This window comes from Tachysurus vachellii, chromosome 1, assembly GCF_030014155.1.
Source record: "Tachysurus vachellii isolate PV-2020 chromosome 1, HZAU_Pvac_v1, whole genome shotgun sequence".
Classification (NCBI taxonomy): domain Eukaryota; kingdom Metazoa; phylum Chordata; class Actinopteri; order Siluriformes; family Bagridae; genus Tachysurus; species Tachysurus vachellii.
The window spans coordinates 26840679-26859403 of record NC_083460.1 but is presented as its reverse complement, the minus strand read 5'-3'; the positions used below and the strand labels follow the sequence as shown (position 1 = coordinate 26859403).

The following is an 18725-nucleotide window of genomic DNA, read 5'->3' as shown; positions in this document are numbered from 1 at the left end:
ACGTTTTTAAAATTTCCCTGTAAAAATGTGGACAGAGCCAGAGACCAGGCATGTTACTGCTGTTATATGGATAAAGAAAATCTCACTTCAGATCTGTTGTTCCTTGATAAACCCTGCAGCTTCTGTATATAGCGAATACAAGTGTGCTAGACCATTTAAAACTGCACCGCCGTGTTAAAGCTTTCAGGCAATTTAATACCTGCAGATTAAGTTCAGCAGCTGAAGAACCTTAGCATATAACTACAGAGGATAAAATGCTCTATTAATAGAATAGAGAATAATAGAAAAGAAATAGACCTGCTCCATTTCTCATTACTTCAACAGTCAGGACCTGACCGGCTTTTAAAATGCTTCATTGGTTGAATGTGAACAGCATGAGGCACATTTTGATATTTCCAGTCTCACGCTGTGACAGACTCCCTCTGAGTTACATGCAGCAATCATTTTAACAGGTTTGGTGATAAAAAATTGGAGTGACACGAGATAAGTCCTTGTACTGAAGTGCAGCCTTGCGCTGGTGCGGAGGCTTGGAGACGGAGGGAACTATGGCAGCTTACGGCAAATATCTGTCGACTCATGCAAGGATAAAGCTGGCTTTTGTCTTTTATATATGGATAAAGGTAGAACAGATATCTACTTTTTTGAGATGCAATGTCACGAACTATGCTTTCTTCCTCAGATTTTTAAAAAGGTCCATCAGTTCAAACAGGAAAAACAGAGTGGTCTGTATTTCTTTTTCCATTATTTCTGTTGAACCCTGCAAAGCTCACTCGTGTACTATACAAAGGCTTCGAACCAGAAAATGAGATGTGATTGATGGCTTCTCAGCCTCTGCTGCTAGCTTTCTGTGGGATAAAGGAAAGGAAACCAGCCCCCAGCCTATGGGTGGAAGAAGGAGGATTGTGCCCCATATGGCTTGAGTTGTCTTGGTTCACATGGCTTGTCCACGTGGCCACTAAAAGCCGAGTCGCCTTGGAGTCCAGCTTCCCCACTTCCACTAGCTAGTGTCAGTCTCCGAGCAATCTCAGTGAGAGACTCAGATGATATCATCCAGCCCTGTCAGATTTCTGCGAACATTCAGTTTTTTTTTTATTTTTATTCTGAACAGGTACAGACACGAATTCATCATTTCATTCATCAAACACCTCCTGGAAAATCTGACACAATGCATCGTTAAAAAAAAGGTGTTGTAAGGATCCAGTTTCAAAGTACAAGCAATGCAAATCAACTCTCAAAGACTAAATATTGGTTCTTAAGGGTCAACTTTAAAAAGACATTACATTCACTTTTACAATGGAAAGTGAAAGCAGAATTGAAATAGCTTCAAATACAGAATCTAATCTCTACAAATTATTCTCCATAAACTATTATTCACTCTTCAGCTTCTTTTCTCTACTGAACTTCATTTTACAGAAATAGAAGAACACCGAAATGGCAGAAAATATGCTGACACTCCTTCCATGCATGTTAAAAAATGTCTCCTAACCAAAAACATCACTATATCCAAGTAATAATAATAATAATAATAATAATAATAATAATAATAATAATAATAATAATAATAATATAATAATAATTTACTATTGCTTTTAGATTACTATTATTATTATTATTATTATTATTATTATTATTATTATTATTATTATTGTTGTTGTTGTTCATAAATATGAGTTGTTACTGCAAAAATGACATAAAATAGCTTGAATATCGTTGCTGTCGGGCGGAAACCTCGTATGTCCAATTTTGGTCAATTTCATATTTTTTCACATATCGATGCTATTGGTCAGTCCCCACATGGGTCTGTTATTTTTACAAGTTATTAAGCAATCTAAAGTCTTGAAAATAGCTTGAGCGCAAATCTCATAACTCCATTGGACACTTCAACTGTCCACCTCTTCCTCACTCCGTGGGAGAGATTCGCGGCATATTTCTCCTCAACAAGAGTCGCAACGAATCAACACGTCTTCTGAGGTAAATGTCTTCAAAACACTGGGCTCAAAGAAAAAAAAATCTTGACCTTAATCTTAATTTCCTGAAAAGTAATGGTTTTGGAGATACGAGGATTCCGCCCGACAGCGACGATATGTTCAAATGTATTCAGTATTTTCTATTTTAAATTACAATAAAACAGAGTTTTATATTTTCTTTTTCAGTTTATAGATCTTTTTGCTTCTTTCTAAAAAAGTAGATCTCAAGCTTGAAATATCAAGTTTTAAATATATCTAGAAATAGGTGTAATAATCTTTTAAATGCTTTATTGTAAACTGATAATAGGAAATAATAGATACGTTTTTGTTAAATTCTATGTATTTTTACTTGCTAAAATGTCATTTTTTGCAGTGTTTACCATGATAACGTATTAGAACAACCACATTGATATGAAATAGAAATATGAAATAGAAATATATATACATGATAGAAGTGCAGCTGAAGGAGTGCAGAAGCGCAGTAACTCTGCAGGATGGAGGATCGTCTCCTACCTGAGACCGTGCTGTATGGTGAACTCAGCACTGGCCACCGTGACAGTGGGGCACTGGAGAAGAGGTAGAAGGACTCTTTGAAGAAATCTCTTGGTGCCTGTCACATTGACCACCGCCTGTACTCGGATCGTGAGGTCTGGAGACACACCATTCACCAGACTGTCTTCTTCTTCAAGAACTCTGGCAAGGCTGGTCTTGAGAACAAAAGGAGACGGAGGAAAAAGCATGAAAATGTCACACCCAACCCAGAACAGACATTCTCTTGCTGCTGGATCTGCCTGTCCCCCATTGACCTTGTTAGCCACCAGAGTCTTCAGTAGACTTGGACAAAACCTCCACCTGAAGTCAAGCCGTGATGACAGCTGGAGCTACTGTTAGAGTTGCAGTTATAGTAACTGAATCAACACTTTCTGCCAGATTTTTAAATTTAAACTTAAGAAACTTGCCCAGTAAGAGTAACATGTACCTTGTTAGTGAATTTGAACATAATTAATTAGCATATTAAATATATATCAACAAAAGCTTACTCATCTGAGGGCCTGGATGTATTTACTGATTTTGGGGTAAGCCAATCATATGAAGGTCCAACCAATTCAATGGATGAACTAAAACACATCTGATGTTGTTCTTTTGTATCATGAGCTTGAATGAAGGAGGAATGAAGGAGGAAGGCTTAACCGAGAGCTCCACAAGGTCAGAATGGATTCCTGGCCATGAGTGGTCACGTCAGTCTTAAATCAGTGTCCTAACCTGTTTGACTTTGAGAAAGCTGTGTTAAGCTTTATTGAACAAGGACGTAAAATGTTGCGTATAACGGTCAGAAGGTGTCTGAGGCAATCAGCCTGATGCAGAAAGGTTGCAGGGTTAATAGTTTGTGGTTGAAACTGTTTGCAAGCAGGATTACTCCTTGTTATAAAATAAGAGAATTGTGTTACATTTTAGCTTTTATTCTTTCACACAAATATATAATATCTTATCTTGAGCTCTGTACATGTATCGGAGCCAAAACTGCTAGTAATGCTAGTATCTGTATCTGCATCTGTTTCATGCTCCAACTTTTAATACCTCTACATTTATTTGACCAGGCTGTGGGTGTGGCCTAAACAAAAGTCCAGAACACATGATCTGTCCATTTTAGTAATGTATTCATATTTAGTTACATCCCTACCAGGAAGTTTACTCCACCAACAATTTACACTGGGCACTGCTATGCTGACATTAAACACAGAATGCTGTCAGTAATCCTCTTTGTTTTTGTGTCCCCTTTCAGGGTGCCTCATCCAGTCTGGTGGTAAAGTTTGCTGACACAGACAAGGAGCGCACCATCCGGCGTATGCAGCAGATGGTGGGCCAATTTGGCATCTTTAACCCGGCCATCGCGCTGCCCTTCAGCACCTACAGCAGCTACGCACATGCAGTAAGTTCCTGTATCCTAATGAGCAGATCCACTGCTGCGTCCATGCTTCTACTCCTCCTCCTCCTCCTCCTCAACCTCCTCTTCTCTTTCTTCTGATTCTTTGTCTTTTGATCCTCCTCAACAATCAGTCACACCGTAACCTTCTCCCAACTATCCTGCTTCATAATCACATTCTTTTCCCTCATCACCTCTTTCTCCTGCACCTCAGGCTCCTCCAGGTCCTTCTCCATCCACCTTCATCTCCTCCAATTTCCATTGTTCTATTTCTTTGTCCCTGCACCTATATACTGTTCCTGCTTTTCATCTGCTACTCCATCTTTCCCTGTTTCTTCTTATGCTCCTATGATCCAACAACTCCTCCATTTTCTTTTACTGATCTCCTCTCATGTCTTATGAACCTAAATCTCCAAGAATGTCTAAGGTGATTCCACATTAATCTTCTCTTAAATATCCTCCTGCTATTTAATCTCCTCTTTTTTCCCTCTTCTCCTATTTCTTCACCTTTGTTAGCTCTTCCCTGATCTTTGTCCCTACACCTTTATATTGCTTGTATTTCTGTGTCCTTTTCTCGTTTTCTTCTTCTCCTGCTTAATCTTCTCTCATTTCTTCTGCTCCTCTTTCTCCTGCTGTCCTTCTCCTTAAATCTCCTTTTTGCTCTCGCTCCCCGTTATCTTTTCCTATTTCTTCTTCTACTACTTAATCTTCTCCTTCTTCTCAAACCCACATGATCTTTGTGTCTGAACCTTCACATTGCTCCTGCTCTTCTTCTGCTGCTCAATCTTCTCCTGTTCCAACATCTCTTCTTGTTTTCCTCCTAATCTTCATCTCAGCCCCTCCTTACTGCTTTTGCTACCCCTTGTCCTCTACTGTACCTGTTTCTTTTTCTTCTACTCTATTGTCTCCCGTTTCTTCTTCTGCAGCTCACCTGCTCCTCCATCTTTTTTTTTAATTCTCTAGATCTTCTTGGTCTCACTTAATTATTTCCTCCTCCTGCTCCTGTTCTTTCTTTCTACAGCTTCTTTCTGCCTACACATTCTCTTATCATATCTTTTCCCACCGACGACAGAAATGATGTGGAATATTCCTCCGAAAAAGCCTCTATGTATTTTTAGCCTGCATACTAAGATCCTTCTGATGTAAGAGGCAGAAAGGAAATTGGGATGTTGAGGCTCAGTTTCATGCCTGTCAGAACTTTACTTTAACCGTATATGAATTCGATACTTGGAGTAGGTGTGTAGACATTAATTTGCATTTTTATTAGCACAGGAAGTGAATTAACCGGAGAATCTGGCAAAGTCTCTGCGGATGTATCCATCACATTCATTTTCCTATCACAGATTTGTGGGAGGCCATGTGAGAAGTGCACTAGTAGACAGTCCTGGAGTAATTACCCAGCCCTGTTGTAAAAAAGGAATAAAACCACACTCATTACGATTTATGAAATGCAGGTTGTCCATGGAAAGTGTGTGGATATGTAAATGTACATGAGGGCAGGCAGGCAGGCAGGCCAGTGTGACTCCTACAGGTAGGCTGTGAGTTGTATCTGGTGTGTCAGAGATGTGTGCAGTAGTGTGCAACTCTCCAGCTCTGACACTGTCTCCATGCCTTAGCGTTCCAGACAGAACTGCTGCCCACACACTCAGCACACCGTGTCACATGACATTACACACATTTCATGCTAGACGGACAGAGGAATATGAATCACGGTCACGTTTTTTTATTGCATGGATGCATCTTTTGTACCTTTAGTATGCACACTCTCAAGCCACTTTAATAGGAACAACAGTACTGTAACTCAGCTTATGGATGGATGTTAAAAGTACAGGAGCGCATTGTTTTTGCAGCATGGACATGTATTTATTTCTTGCTTAATATCTTGGGATTTTCTTTGGGTTTACATAAAGTGGTGCAAAAGACAAAAATCAGTGAGCGGCAGTTCTGCAGACAGATGAAATAGAGTTGGCAGGCAGATGTCGATGAAAGAGATCAGAGGAGAAGCAAAAGACTAATTTGAGCTGACAGGAAGGCTGCTGGACCATAATTATCCACTATTTCTGAGAGTGTAGGGAAGGAAGGTGGGCATGCATCACTCATTTAGACTCAAGTTTCAAACTGTAAAGTGAGAACAAATTGATCTGAAATCAGCTGAATTCAGTAAACTGTTGTTAAGCTGTTGTTTGAAATGTTAGCCACATTTCCTGTCTGTCCTAACAAACTAGTTTAACCTCCTAATTGTGTAGCTTTAAGATGCAGTTAGCAGCTCGGTATTTCTGTGCATATATGTACAGCTACGAAACGTTCAGAAACGTACAGTGTGAATACACAAATTAGGAAGCTCCTTCACAAACACAGCTGTGCAGGGGATTAGTGGGCAGAGTTGACAGCCAGCAAATTGGATTTTAGTCAAAGCTGTAAAAGAAGGTCTGCGAAAACAAATTTGGGGGCAACGGGCAACAGCCCTGACACGCGATGCCAAAATACCCCCCCCACCACCACCACATCACCACCACCCACACACCCCCCACCCCGAAAAAAGGTGCCGATTATTTCTCCAGCAGCAATCAGCTTATCGTCACATAGATGCTCCACATACCAAATAGATCTGCTTTTTTTTCTTCTTCTTCTTCTCCAAACACCACAAATATTTGACAGAAGAGAAAAAAAAACATTAATTTGCTTTCAGGCACCCTGCTGGATATCTTTTAAAAGCTTTTCTTTTCATGTATGAGCTTGTGTATTTCCATAAGCAGCTGCTACTTTTTTTGGAGGGGGATGGGAATAAAAGGCGGGTTGTGAGATGTGGCAGTGAGGATGAAAGACGCTTTCTTTATTTGACAGCGTTTTAAAGAGAGGATGCATTAGATTCATATGACACACAAATTACCTGAAAGCACTCAGGCCAGGGATAAATGAGGGAAGTGTTTGTTTTGCCATTTGGGGAAGGGGTGTGTGGGGGGGCCTAGGGGGGCATGCTCAGGACAGACTCTAATACTGCCTAACATCGCCCCCTGTTGGTCACCGTATAACACGAATCTTTCGTCTGAGTCTGTTTCTTAGCTCAAAACTATTCCAAACAAGCTTTGATCCGAATCCTATGGTGGTAAACAATCTAACATGAAAAAAGTCCCGATGATACTATATGATTTGATTTAATTCAATTTTAATTCAGTTTATTTGTATGGAGCTTTTAACAATTCACATTGTCTCTAAGCAGCTTTACAGAAGCCTAGAAACAGAATAAAAATGGTAAAGTTTTAAATGAAGTTACTATTTATCAAGCCTGAGATGATGTTGGCAAGGAAAAACTCCCTGAGATAATATGAGGAAGAAACCTGGAATGGAACCAGGTCTAGAAGGGAACCTCATCCTCATTCAGGTGACACCGGACAATAAATAAATAATGTAAATGTAAATAATTTCCTTTCTATAACAGTTTGTAGTCGAGTGGAATTGTGCAGCCAAGAGCTCCTGAGGAACTAATAGGTCAGCGTCATTTCCGAGTTCATTACAGATTTAACACTGATTCCTTCCTGCCGAAGTCTTCAAACGTCATTGATGAAGACCCGAACACATAACGCTCAGCTGTTCATCTTCTCTCCATCTATTCAACGAGAGACTTTAATAAGCATAGTCTATTTTTTCCCATATCTCTGTATCACTTGCCCTCAGTGGCTGGTGTGGACTGCACTCAGCTTGTTGAGGATGTGTGATTCAGGTGGAGGTAGAGCAGCCTCAGAGCACAGCTGCCTCGATAATTGGTGTGTGATAAAGAGGTGATTACCTAATGCCATCCAGTACCAGCAGCCAGGAATGAAAAAAAAAAAAACCTGATGCCTAGATGATAAAGTGTGCTGTCACTGAGGAAACTTCTTTTGGTGACATCGCCATTCTGCACCAATCTGCACCATTCTGGGAAGGGTTACGACCCTGATGATGATGACTCTGTGGAAGCTACAATTCCCTGGTAGCAGACGTCTGCTATCTCTTCTAAAACCCCTCTAATGCGGACCAACCGTTTGCGGATTTAGGAGTGAAAGCAAAGAAATTGCTTGGGAGATTTTGAGTACTCTTGTCAGTGCAGCCAGTCGATGGACTTTTGTTTTCTCTTCCCCCCACCCGCCCCATTCTTCCTCATCCCCCCTCCTCTTCCTTCCTTTTCCTCACCCAAGAACGAATCGATGTTGCTCACTTCCCCCCGACGTAATTACATGCTCGAGCCTCCAATTTGCTGTGTTATAATTCCTGAAGAGCAGAACAAAACGGCACATTGTTATCTGAAGCAATCTGGACGTCGCCATGAAAAGGGATATTAGCCAAGCTGTGCATGCTGAGAAATTTGAATATGGAAGGCTTCAGCTTCTTTCTCTGCGCTGTCCACACGCCTGTCGCTCTGTGTGTTTAAAGAGCATTAGCACACTGGCAGGCAGCTAGCTTCAGTCAGCTTAACTCTGCAAGTTTCATTCAGAGCCCAGGCCCGGGCCATGAGATGGCTACAATACGTCCTGATTACTCTGTCACACTGACTCGACTTATCGAGCGAGCGGGAAGAGGAAACTTTCTCATTCTAGCCATAATGTAAACTTATTCAGTACATCAGTGTGTCAGTGTAGCACACACAGCAGCTCTACCTGCACATTCCCCCTGACCAAGTGGCTTACATTATTCCTCGTGTAGCTACAATGAATCTTTTTTCTTTTCCTTTCCCTATTTCTACACTTTTTTCTGTCTTTTCTCTCTCTCTCTCTCTCTCTCTCTCTCTCTCTCTCTCTCTCTCTCTCTCTCTCTCTCTCTCTCTCTCCCTCCCTCTCTCTCTATCTTTGTTTCTTTCATTCTTTCTCTCTCTCTCTTCCTGAACCTTCCTTCCTCCCTTCCTGCCTGCCTTCCTGCCTTCCTTCCTTCTGTCCTTCCTTCCTTCTGTCCTTCCTTCCGTCCTGCCTTCCTTCCTTCCTTCCTTCCTTCTGTCCTGCCTTCCTTCCTTCCTTCCTTCCTTCCTTCCTTCCTTCCCTCCCTCTCTTATATAATCTTAGAATGTTTCCACCTTTGTTTGTTCTTTGTTTCTTTTTCCTACTTCTTTCCTGTATAGTTTGATTTCTCCACTCTCTCATTCTCCCTCTTTGTTTCAATTGTACTCATTTGTCCTTTTCTCTTTTGTCTCTTTGCTTTTACTGTCATATTCTTACGATTTCTGTAGCTTTCTCTTTCTTTCTACTTTTTTCTGTTTCTTCCTTTCTTTCCTGCTTTCCTTTCTCTTCTCTCTCTTTTTTCTTTTCTTTTTTTTTCTAGTTTTTCTTTCTTTCTTCCTTTCACTCGGTCATTCCTGCTCTTTCAGATGCAGCTGCCTCTCACTGGTCACACTGCTGAAAATAAGGGACTGGCAGCTGGAGTTAATAGACAGTGTGAGTGAAGCGTGAGGTGCCAGTGGATGGCAGAATGGTCACTTTCAGTGTACCTCTGACAGGGGCATTGTGGGAAAATAATTGGCTTTTTTGCTCATGCAGGGACTCGATGCAGAGGGAGCGTTTAGCACGTGGAGTAGCGTGCGCTTCACAGTATCGCCACTAGCACTGAGCTGAAGATGACTTCCTGATTAATTCTGCCATTTCATGATAATGTATTAACCTAATAATAGGACAAAAGAGGAGCTTTTGGTTTCGTTTATCTGTTCTCTACATAGACAGAACTCATTATGGAAACATTTTCTTAATAGATGCAGTAATATCGAGAATGGCAATGCTATACATTCTTCTCAAGCTGTATCGCTGATGATGAGGAAATTATGGATATTTGACGAGCTACAAGACGCTTCAGTTGCTCTTCTTGGCAGCAAATGAAAAAAGAGAGATGCATGTAAACAAAACTGGGTCTATAGTCTATACTCTAAACCAGCGGTGCCCAGTCTTATCCATCAAATCCTGCAGGTCTGACTTTAATAAGCTGATCTGACTTCCAGTAGACTTAATCAGAACAAAAACTACTGACCTGCAGATTCCCTTCAACATCATTAATCCCTATGTTTAGCTAAAATGACTATAGGATTTTGACTACAGACCCAGATTATCTTCATTCATCTGTCATTTGCTGAGCATCTGAAGTGTGATGTAGTTTGTCAGATGTCTATAATTCTGTACACATACGGCAACATATAGAAAAGAGAAAGACAGGAGCAAGGACTGACCCAAGAAACACACACACACACATCTGCATCTGATGTGAACAAAGACAATTACAAGAATCAAATCATATGAAATTATGAATAATGAATAATGAATAAATCTTGTATTCAATAAAAAATAATCATGGATAAAACAGCAAATCATCACCCAACACACACTAGCATGAAGAACCCGAGAATCAAAAAGAGAAACATGAATCCAGTCCAGTTCTGTAGCTGTGAACTCCAGGGATACATACATGAGTCCCTCCATGAGAAAGAGCGAGTGCAACAGCTACAGAAATGTTTCTGAAGGTTTGTGACAGCTGCTTCACTGGCAAGATGAACGCTTCTCTTTCCCTAAACATAGGTTGACACATTTTTCACTCTTTTTCCGCTCCACTTTCTCCTCCACCCTCGTGAGCATTAGCCATCCATCACTCTTCAGTATAGCCCACTTCCTTCTCCTAACCTCTATTCTCCTCTTCTTCTTCCACAGCTGATGCAGCAGCAGGCAGCCCTCATGGCCGCCAGTCACGGTGGCTACCTGACGCCCAGCGTGGCGTTTCCGGCCACACAGATCCACCAGATGGGGGCGCTGAACATCAACAGCCTCCCTCCCACCCCCATGACCCCGGTGTCGGGTGAGTTTCATCAGCCTCTGGGTGAGCAACTGCGCTTCATTTCCTCTCTTATTGGGACAGGGGACGGGGGAAGGCAGGGATTCGCTCAGTACAGGTCTGCATGTCACCATTGTGAGCTGAGAGACTGTGAGCTGAAAACACACAATCATGCACACGTCTTTACTTCTTTACTTCTCCACTGCTCTGCAGTAGATGTCTAATGGCATCTACATACATCTCTAACACACTCACTTATTCTACTGGAGCAAAGCCTGTATCATTACCCCTGCTTCTCCTCCCCTTTCTCCTTTTTTCTCCTCCTCCTCCTCCTTCTTCTTTTCTTTTTCTTCTTCTTCTTCTTCTTCTTATTTCTTCTAATATTTTTAAGAATTTTTTTTATCTGTTTCCCTTCTCTCTTTCCCTTCTCTCTTTTTTATCTCTTTCCCTTCTCTCTCTATCTCTTTCCCTTCTTTTGTTCTTTTGTCTCATCATTTTATTACATTATTTTTCCTCTCTGACTCATTGTAAACTCCAAAGTAAATCTGTTCTCTCAAGCTCGTTTCTTTCTTTCTTTCTTTCTTTCTTTCTTTCTTTCTTTCTTTCTTTCTTTCTTTCTTTCTGCTTGTTCTTTCGTGTTCTTTGTTTCTTCCTAATTCAATTCTATTTCAATACTTTGAGTCCGTTATGTACCCAATCTTACAGTTTAAACACACACAAGCACACACAAACACACACGCACACACACACACACACACACACAGAGAGAGAGAGAGAGAGAGAGAGAGAGAGAGCAGATATTAGACTGCTAGAGCAGACCACCTCTGCATCTGCATTAAGAATTCACAAGCATAAAATGGTTTGTATCAACAGCTTAAATGTTCCTGAAGTCCACTGACGGACTGAATTCAACATTTCAGTGCACTAAAAAGGACAAACACACACCAAGCATTTAAAAGAGCTTCATACCATCTGAGGTTTTGACTCGGTTGTGACAAGCCGCTGTTCAGAAAGGGGCAAGCTAGCCAATTAAATGTAACACGTGAGATTGTTAGGCAAGTCCTCTCTTGAAGGCTGAGTGCATCCGTGCGTGATGCTACATGCAGATCTTCTCATTCTGCTCTTAAGATTACACAATAGACAGACACTTCAATTTGTCAGACATCTTGTCAAGTCTCAGACATCATCACCGAAATTGCTGACAGAAACAAACTCGATGCAAAGCAGCAACTTTTCTAGAGCAGCATGCGCCACATGTTCAGGCATGTTTGGCCCAAGCGATGCATGATTTTCTAGAAAAGTCACTGCTTTGCATCGTGTTTGTTTCTGTCAGCAGTTTCTATACAGCTGCTCAAACACTACACTTTATCTCTGGAATAGCTAAATAATTGATTCCAGTCATGTCACGATGTTAGGAATCTTTTGTTTGTTTAAATGCCAAAACGAGGATGTTTGATTATTATGTGTTTATTTTTTTCTGCGATCCGTGTCATATTAATATGCTACACAGCTGCCGAGGCAAATTGTTCTTTCTTATGCTGACTTAATTGAAAGAGATCGTGCGGTCCTGGTGTGGTCTGAAGAAGAGCTGAAATATGCGCCCCATTCGACATGCTCCTGTGTGTCCTCCGCTCCACTGATTGCCTTCTATTATTGAAGCCGTTGGAGTCTGTTGCATTATTAATCCCATGCGAGAATATTCCAAGGACTACAATAAATAAGATTCACTCGTTCATTCATTTGCATCTGGCAGACAACATCTCTGGTTTTATTCAACATGTCTGCCCTGTATAGTCTCTCCCTCTTTCTCTCTCTCTCTCTCTCTCTCTCTATCTCTCACACACACACACACACACAAACACACACACAGAGCAAATATTAAGCTTTATGAGCATTATGTGTGATGTCAGAAATAAGGGTTTGAATAACAAACTGACTTCTGTTCATACACATGCGAATGCTGGAGACAAGCTAAATGAGAGACGAGATAAATGTCAGACGAGCTAAATGAGAGACGAGATAAATGACAGACGAGCTAAATGAGAGACGAGCTGAACTGACCTGCGAATTCATATCATTTGAAGACCAAAAGAAGATCAGCACGTCACTGCTTGACCTCTTTAGAAAAGCCAAGATGGGGGAATCACTGATTATAGCCACGTCGCACCATCCCGTTTTATACAACACAGCTTTATACAACAGTGTCACAAAAACAGATTAAAACGTCAAAAGTCATATGTGAATAAAAAAAAAAAAAAAACGCGGCTTGGCATGTGATGTCATTCAATTCAGTTGTAATTGTATAGTGCTTTTAACAGTGGACATTGTCACTAAACAGCTTTACAGAAATATAAAAAAAAATAAAGATATTATAAAATTATTAAGTTAAAATCATATTCATCTCTAATGAGCAAACCAGAAGTGACAGTAGCAAAGAAAAACACCCTGAAATGACATGAGGAAAACAACCTTGAGAGCTTTTCCCATATCCAGTTGCTGCCCATATTCTCAGGAGTTTCTGAAGAAATTCTGCATGCTGGAAGTCTAGCGTGATCCGCGCCTAGAGTTTGTCTCTCTCTGACACTGGAGACTCCTTCCAAAAAAAATGTAAAATGTTACCATCTCCTGGAACTTGCATACTACTCAACAGTACAGGTTCCTGTTTAAGATACAATAGAAATGATAATGCCTATAATCTGAACTACTGTTGAAGCAGTCCAGTTATGCATCAAAAAACCCACCAATCACATACAGCTAAGAATACGACAATGCTGTGGTATAAAAGTCTTTAATTATATCATTGGATATTATATGACTTACAAATATCGAACAAATACACCATTATTAATGTCTTCAGCACAGATTGTGGTCTTTTAAAACACACGTCCAAGAATACACGCATACACACACAAGTATTAGCCCATTGCATGATATGAAAGGTGCAGAGGGCTTCTGGAAAACAAAAGCACGGCTGCTCTATCAACAGATGTAAAGCACTTAAGCTTGATGGTGTGTACACTTTGAGCCAGATGGTACCCTCTATTAGAGCATGTACCGGTACTGTGACGCACAGTGATGAACACTATACATTAAAGAAAAACAGCATAAAGTGTATTAATATGGTGTTGAGCCACTACAAGCAGCCAGAACAGATGCACTGCACTTCTACATAAGTCCTCAGGAGATGAACACCGTTCTGCCAGATGATATTGTCTCAGTTGGTGTTTGGGTGCTGGTGGTGTAGAGAGCTGTCTAATATGTCACACCAAAATGTCCCACAGGTGTTTACTTGTGTTCTTCTGAGTGTCAAAGCTTTAGGATATGATTTCTATCATGTACATGCTGATGAAGCCATTCAGCGAGAATGTGGAAGGATGGGGGAGAGTCATCCTTTAAGACACCATCATCATATGGTCATATACGGAACTGAATTTGAATGATTTGCATTAAATCTGGGGCTGCACGGTGGCTTAGTGGTTAGTACGTTCACCTCACACCTCCAGGGTTGGGGGTTCGATTCCCGCCTCCACCTTGTGTGTGTGGAGTTTGCATGTTCTCCCCGTGCCTCGGGGGTTTCCTCCGGGTACTCCGGTTTCCTCCCCCGGTCCAAAGACATGCATGGTAGGTTGATTGGCATCTCTGGAAAATTGTCCGTAGTGTGTGAGTGAATGAGAGTGTGTGTGTGTGCCCTGCGATGGGTTGGCACTCCGTCCAGGGTGTATCCTGCCTTGATGCCCGATGACGCCTGAGATAGGCACAGGCTCCCCGTGACCCGAGGTAGTTCTGATAAGCGGTAGAAAATGAATGAATTAATGAATGCATTAAATCATTTTATTCCTCTAGTCTGTGTTGATACTAGCATGTTGTTTGTGCCATGTGCAGTTTGTCTCTTGTTGTGTTTTTTTATTTAGCTTTGATGAGAAATGACACTAGCTGTGCAGTATATAGCATCTAAAGCTAAGCTGTCACTGAAAGCGTGGCTTTGTCAAGTAAGCGAAAGGAAGTTTAGAGGTCTTATTATTCGGGTCTGTATTTAATGGAGGGTAGAATAGTGTGAACACACTGGCTGTGTTATTCGTCTATATTTAAACATCTGTAGTGTGTAGATCCCTCTGAGGATGAACTCTCTGTCCTGAAGCCTCTACAGATGGAGCAGAAGTGCTGTGTGCATGAACATATTCATGACATTGTGTTTAAAGCAACAATTTGAGTTAATGAGGTGTCTGACAGTCTATTTGTGAGCCGGAGCAGAGGCTCGGATCATTTCTGTTGATCACCTGCTTGGTGGCATTCACCTTGAGATTTAATTTTTTTTTATTTGTTTGTTTTTCCAAACTGACAAACAAAACGAGTCGAGGACATTTGAGACAGTGCAGCTGGGGGACACAAGCAAATGGAGGCTAGAGGACTAACAGATAATAAATATATAAAGACGAAATAAATAAATGAATGCAGTACTATTTAATTTTCTAATATTTGCATATGTACAATTTGCATGCTAAATTTTATTTAGGCCATATGGAGAGTAATTCCTCTACCATATTCTCTCCGCTGACAGTGAGAGGACTTCAATAATGCAAACACAATTACACTTCCTAAACAGAAGGTTAAGGAATATTTGTGGAATAATTACACGGTACATTACCAGCCTGTCGGTGACAGATTTTTTTTTCCGTACAAAATATTCATCTATCAACTTATTTCCATTACCATTTTCAAACACGAGGTTCACACCAAAAAAAAAATAAAAAAATTCTAATCTACTCCTGGGGCAAATGGAGGAGCTGGATCAATGTCTGTCTGAGGGTGAGGAAAACACATCAAAATGTATGAATCTGTTAAATATATCTTTAATTTTCACTGAAGGTGTGTAAAGAGCAGCACGTGTACCATTATATTTCATACACAGCCACATACATGTCACAGTGAAGGATGTTCGCTGAAAAATTCAATGTGTTTCAGTGATAAATGACACGACAGCTCTGATCTGCCTCACTTCCATTTGTGATCGCTCACGCACTGGATGAGGAAGATTCGATTTAGCACATGTGGTGTGTTTGCTTCGTAGAAGAATCGACTTGTTTCATAAAGCTCCAAAGCTCTGTTTGCTCAAACATGCTGAGTAAATAGATTTATAATCACGTCCATTCTCAGCTGTGTCACACTTTCACTAGAAATCTCCATTCCCTTACATGTGTGTGGTGCTACTATAAGCTTAGAGTTAGTGCTGCGTGAAGCATCTTGCTCGCTCTCAAAATCCTCTAGGGCACTTTTATAAAAATCAGACGAGCTGCAGTACAGTGATGAAGAGGCTGAATTATTGCCTGCTGTATTAGTGCACGTGTGGTTGTGCTTAGCTCGGTCGCCAGATCTACCCAGACACCGGCGGTCTCTCAGGGTTTGGAAACAACGGCTAATTCATCAACATGGTGTGTAGTAGGTGGAGATGGAGTACTGGAGCTTTAGGGGAATCTACGTTGAAAGAATCTACAGAATTCCTCATACAGTAGTTTGCTCAAGATACAAAAATTATGCAAATTGTCTGATTCTAGAGTTCAAATCCATCCAAATGGTCACAACTATATAATTTGAGACTTTAATTGGTGTTGTATGATTGTTGTATGATTGTTCATTGGTGAGGTTTATATATATATATATATATATATATATATATATATATATATATATATATATATATATATATATATATATATATATATATGTACAGCTGACAGAATCAGTATTTCAGTATATTCAGATATATTTTATTTCTGAAGAGGACAATTTTTATTCAAAAAGTCCTGAAGACATATCAGTATTCAGGAAGAATATACAGACAAAGAATTGCATCAGATTGATTAACTGTGTTTGTGTGTGTGTGTGTGTGTGTGTGTGTGTGTGTGTGTGTGTGTGTGTGTATGTGTGTGTGTGTATGGGAGAGAAAGAGGGAGAGAGGGAGAGAGAGAGAGAGAGAGAGAGCTGGTGTAGAACACCTCTGGGATTTAATAGAGGAAATGGTTGGTGTAAAGTACTGTCTAAATTGCCACAACTGACAATTCATAACTAACTAATTTAATAAAGACTCAATATGTCTGAAGATGATACACAGCCTGTTGTGTCCATGACTAAGTGCACCCACACTGGAAACATTGTCACTCCAGAGGGCCGTTTCATTGGAGCAGAACATCTCAGCTAGCTCTTAGCTCCACCATCCGAACCCTGCTCCATGTGCATGGCTCTAACCGCCAGACACATGACTGGAACCTGTATAACTGCATACTATATGAAGAAGCTTTTATTTATCACATATACATTATAGCACAGTAAAATTCTTAACCTTTGCATATCCCAGGGGGTCAGAGGCCAGGGTCAGCCATGATACAGGGGCCCTGGAGCACAAAGGGTTAAGGGCCTAGATTAAGGGCCCAACAGTGGCAGCTTAGATTTGGTTGGGTTTTGAATCCCTGACCTTCTGATCATTAACCCACAGCCTTAATCACTGAGCCATCGTTGCCCGCACATTACATGCAACAATGCTGAAAATACTCTAAGAAAATATATATGGAAATATACTTGATATTTGCAGATTCAAAATGAAGCTGTAGGCGTATAAGCGGTAGAAGATGAAGATGAAGATGATGAAAATGAATCTGTCATTTCTGTCAGATTCAAGTGCTTTCTGTTTGAACGTGTTTGTTAAATGTTAGATGTACAGTAGAGTGAATCTTGTGTTAGAGTTATTATGCTTTTTACATCAACAGGCCTTAGCTCTCCTCCTGCAAGCATCACGTCTTCAGCCGTACCTAGCATCGTCACTCCAATTGTTAACGGCTTTACCGGCATCCCTCACCAGCCCAATGGACACCCAGCAGTGGAAGCTGTGTATGCCAATGGTCTGCCTCCGTACTCCACCCAAAGCCCCACTGCTGCAGACACATTGCAGCAGGCCTTCACTGGGGTGCAACAGTACACAGGTATTCTGTAGCTCACACTATTCACCCCTTTCACCTTATGAACCAGACATCCTTCACGCTGCCATAGTTGTTGATAGATAAATATTTGGCAATGTCTTGCAAATATTCAGGGTAAAGATACATGGTACAGTAAGGCCTTTAAACTGCTGTTCACACAAACCGAGTGTTGGAGCTCCGTTGCCTGTGTTCTTACTCAATTTAACCTTTCAAGTCTGGGAGATGGAACAGCTAGGGCTTTTGAAAAATACTGAGCTTCTACTAGATCAGGAGTGTCTAATATAAGACCCACACACCAGGAGCAGCTCAATAAAGGTTCTAATCTGGCCCGATAAATTAATTTAGTAAATGTGTTCTGAATTGAAATTGTTTTGAGAAAAAAGTCTCCATTATTTTGCTAGGCAGCCAGAAAACTCCGCCACCGACAAAATGTGATAATGACATGTCATTCTTCGTTAGTAAACAAAAATAATTGAACATATTATCTCAGTTAAGTCTATTTCAGTTCCAGGATGTAACACTACAAAATGGTGAATAGTTTAATGAGGTGGATACTTACATAAGGCTATAAAATGATGCTCGTGTATTGAATTGCAGCCTGTTCACCTATAATGATGTTCACCACATTTGTCTTTTCAACGTGTATCTTTTGAGATAAATGCCAATAAATTAACGAACTTAAACTGGTTTTGTCGTTTTATCGGCCATTCCACTGATTCGTTTGGTCTGGCCCACTAAATGATTTGGACATCTCTCTATTTGAGTCCATCATGAAATGTTTCTCCAGTGCAGGATTTTGCTAAACGTCAAACTCACTGCTTCCATTCTGTGATTTTCAGTTGTGATGCCCAGTCTGTGATGCCACACACTTTCCTTATTTAAAGGGAAACTTTAGCATATTTTTTCATCCTGAACCTACCATTCAGTGTTGTATGACGGGGATCATTAGTTTTTCAGTCTGCTTGAACTTACTGCATCCTTGGTCTTTGTTTCACAGCAATCTACCCGGCGACCACACTGACCCCTATTGGCCAAAGCTTGCCACCACCACCGCAGGTCATTCAGCAGCAGCAGCAGAGGGAAGGT

General features: G+C 40.8%; 1 protein-coding gene across 4 annotated transcripts in view; it reads left to right on the top strand.

Moving 5' to 3' along the window:
• The window catches only part of celf5a (cugbp, Elav-like family member 5a), a 178862-nt gene that overhangs the window by 150992 nt on the left and 9145 nt on the right, over positions 1 to 18725 (top strand). For 2 of the 4 annotated variants that reach the window (XM_060880469.1, XM_060880462.1), the window contains exons 6-9: positions 3751 to 3897; positions 10548 to 10692; positions 17430 to 17642; positions 18637 to 18723. In XM_060880469.1, the coding sequence (XP_060736452.1) occupies positions 3751 to 3897; positions 10548 to 10692; positions 17430 to 17642; positions 18637 to 18723 (592 nt within the window). Of the gene's footprint in view, positions 1 to 3750; positions 3898 to 10547; positions 10714 to 17429; positions 17643 to 18636; positions 18724 to 18725 lie in introns of all 4 variants that reach the window. The other 2 variants (XM_060880454.1, XM_060880446.1) reach the window with 1 other exon arrangement.